Genomic DNA, 3526 nt, shown 5'->3' with positions numbered 1-3526 from the left:
AAGCGAGAATGACTGGGGTATCCGGGGAAAAGTGGGAATGGTCCTGGTATCCAGGAAAAACGGGAATGGCACTGTTATCCAGGGAAAAACGGGAATGGCCCTGGGATCCAGGGAAACAGGAATGGCCCCAGGATCCAGGGAAAAGCGAGAATGACTGGGGTATCCGGGGAAAATGGGACTGGCCCTGGTATCCAGGGAAATGGGAATGGCGCCGTTATCTGAGGAAAACGGGAATGGCCCAGTTATCCAGGGTAAAGTGGGAATGGCCCCAGTATCCAGGAAAAACGGGAATGGCCCTGGGATCCAGGGAAACAGGAATGGCCCCAGGATCCAGGGAAAAGCGAGAATGACTGGGGTATCCGGGGAAAATGGGACTGGCCCTGGTATCCAGGGAAATGGGAATGGCGCCGTTATCTGAGGAAAACGGGAATGGCCCAGTTATCCAGGGTAAAGTGGGAATGGCCCCAGTATCCAGGAAAAACGGGAATGGCCCTGGGATCCAGGGAAACAGGAATGGCCCCAGGATCCAGGGAAAAGCGAGAATGACTGGGGTATCCGGGGAAAATGGGACTGGCCCTGGTATCCAGGGAAATGGGAATGGCGCCGTTATCTGAGGAAAACGGGAATGGCCCAGTTATCCAGGGTAAAGTGGGAATGGCCCCACTATCCAGAGAAAAATGGGAATGGCCCCGGGATCCAGGGAAAAACAGGAATGGCCCCGGGATCCAGGGAAAAACGGGAATGGCCCTGGGATCCAGGGAAACGGGAATGGCCCAGTTATCCAGGGAAAAACGGGAATGGCCGGGGTATCCGGGGAAAACGGGGGCAGCCCGGTTATCCCAAATTTTTCCCGAGAAATAAATGGGAATGTCGCCCTCACTCCACGTTTCTCCCAAGAAATAAATAAATGGGAATGCCCCCTCATTCCGGGTTTTTCCTGAGAAATAAATAAATGGGAATGTTCCCCTCATTCCAGGTTTTACCCCAAGAAATAAATAAATGGGAACGCTCCCAGTTAATTAACGAAATGAATTAATTACAACTACATCAAAGGAACAGGAAAATTAACGAAGGGTTAACGCGACAAGAAGGGAGCAGCGCCTGAGCTTGGCTCTGCAGCAGAGCTGGGGCACCCCAAGCCCCGGCTCCGATGAGGAGGTGCAGCTGCGTCTCCTCCCCCAATTAACCAATTAATTAATTTAATTAACAAGTTAGCATGAGAAGGAGGGAAATTAATGAAGTTTAAATGCACCCAAAAGGGGGCAGGGCCTGAGCTTGGCTCTGCAGCAGAGCTGGGGCCCCCTAAAGCCTGCCCGGATTAAGGTGGGAAGCTGGGGCTCCTCCCCCAGCTAATTAACGAAATGAATTAATTACAACCCCATCAGGAAAATTAACGAAGGATAAACGCGACAAGAACGGGGCAGGGCCTGAGCTTGGCTCTGCAGCAGAGCTGGGGCACCCCACAGATTCCGGCCCTGGTTAAGGTGTGAAACTGGGGCTCCTCCTCCCCCCTGTTAATTAATTAATTAATTGATTAATGGCGTTAATTCAACATAGCCGTGAAGGCACCGAAAATGAGCAGAGCCCGACTTTGGCTCTTCTGGAGAGCCAGGACACCCCAGATCCCGGCCCCAGCTCGGGTATCGAACGTGGAGCCCTGCCCCCGTTAATTAATGTAAAAATTAATTAATTTTTAATATTAATTACATATAACCTCACGCAAAGGAGGCGAATTAATGAACCATAAATGCGTGCAAATAAGCAGAGTCTTGGTTTGGCCGGGGCACCCCAAGCTCTGGCCCCGATTCCGATCCAAAACTGTGACTCCTCCCCCAATTAACGAATTAAATTAATTAAACATGACCTAAACAAAGAAGCAGGAAAATGAAGGAGCTGTAAAAACGAACAAAGCCCAAATTTGGCTTTGCTGGACACCCCAAATCCTGGCCCCCAATTAAGAGGTGCAACTCTAACTCCTCCCCCAGTTGATTAACAAGAATTAATTAAAGCCAAATGCCCACAATTAAGCAAATTAACGGCACAGAAGCGCGGAGAGGACCGGCGGAGCAGGAACGGGCCCCCGGCAGGAGCTCCCCAAATCCCCAGCCAGCCCAGAGGAACCCCCTCCCGGAAGGCTCATTAACTGAAGGTGTAATTAAACACGGATGCCTAATTAAGAGCAATTAATGAGATGCATCCCAAGGCCGGTTTAGCCCGGCCTCTGCTCTGTAGCTGCAGTAACGACCCTTCCCCAACGCCAACAGCAACAACGAGATGGGAACGATAATTAGGGACCAGCAGTAATTAACCGGAGATAACGATTCATTAGGGATGCACTGAAAACAAACCAATTAATTAATTGCTAGAACAGCTCTGGCCTCGGAGGGCCGGGGCACCCCGAGTTCCAGCCCACGGTGTGATTTGCAGAGATTGGGGGAACCCCTCCGAAAGCTTCGTTAGTTTTTAATTGTTTAATTAACTTTCCAAATTAAAAAGCAATTAAGCAGTTAGGCACAGAAGTCAGCAGGAGAAATTAATTAGTGAATATCTACGTGCACCCGAAGGAAGGCGGGTCACGGGGTCACGGCTCCCCCCACGGCCATTAATTACTCATTAACCCCCAATTAATACCAATTAACCCCCCGGCCATTAATGAGGGCCCTACCGGACCCCAGAAGTTCATTGATCACAAATGAACCCCAAATTAATACCAATTAATTAAACAGCCGTTAATGAAGTCCTACCCTGCCCCAAAAGTTCATTGTTTACAAATGAACCCCAAATTAATACCAATTAATTAAACAGCCCTACTTTGCCCCGAAACATTCATTGATGACTAATTAACCCCAAATTAATTATAATTAATCAAAGAGCTGTTAATGAGGGCCCTACCCTGCCCCGAAACATTTATTGATTACGAATTAACCCCCAATTAATACCGGTTAATTAAGCAGCCGTTAACGAGGCCCGACCCTGCCCCGAAACATTTATTGATTACGAATTAACCCCCAATGAATACGGATTAATTAAGCAGCCGTTAACGAGGCCCTGCCCCGGCTCGGACACGTGGACGGGTGACTGGTGAAGGGCGGTAATTAGCGGTAATTAACGGGCCCTACCCTGCTGTTTAGGCACTTCCTTGCGGCCGATCAGGTCCCAGTTGGTGGCCCCGAAAATGAGGAGCTGGCCCCGGCTCTTGGAGCCCTCGAGCTTCTGGGGGGACACGGACGGGGACAGGGGGTCAGGGACAGACGGACAGAGGGTCAGAGGGTCAGAGGGACAGACGGACAGAGGGGACAGGGACAGACGGACAGAGGGACAGAGGGACAGAGGGACAGAGGGGACAGGGACAGACAGACAGAGGGTCAGAGGGACAGACGGACAGACAGACAGAACAGAGGGGGCAGGACAAGAGGGACAGAGGGACAGAGGGACAGAGGGGACAGGGACAGACGGACAGAGGGGACAGGGACAGGGGGACAGAGGGACAGAGGGGACAGGGACAGACGGACAGAGGGACAGAGGG

At 51.1% G+C, this 3526-nt stretch overlaps 1 protein-coding gene across 1 annotated transcript in view; it reads right to left on the bottom strand.

The window, feature by feature from the left end:
* Positions 1-3380, bottom strand: part of RCC2 (regulator of chromosome condensation 2) — a gene marked incomplete at its 5' end in the record, with an annotated part of 21075 nt that extends 17695 nt beyond the window's left edge. Inside the window, 2 exons of the mRNA XM_017732687.1 lie at positions 3120-3332; position 3380. Coding sequence (XP_017588176.1) covers positions 3120-3332; position 3380 — 214 coding nt within the window. The remainder of the gene's footprint in view (positions 1-3119; positions 3333-3379) is intronic.
* Between the last annotated feature and the right edge of the window lie 146 nt (positions 3381-3526).

Source organism: Corvus brachyrhynchos, unplaced genomic scaffold (assembly GCF_000691975.1).
Source record: "Corvus brachyrhynchos isolate BGI_N302 unplaced genomic scaffold, ASM69197v1 scaffold215, whole genome shotgun sequence".
Classification (NCBI taxonomy): domain Eukaryota; kingdom Metazoa; phylum Chordata; class Aves; order Passeriformes; family Corvidae; genus Corvus; species Corvus brachyrhynchos.
This window is presented reverse-complemented; position numbering and strand designations above follow the sequence as displayed.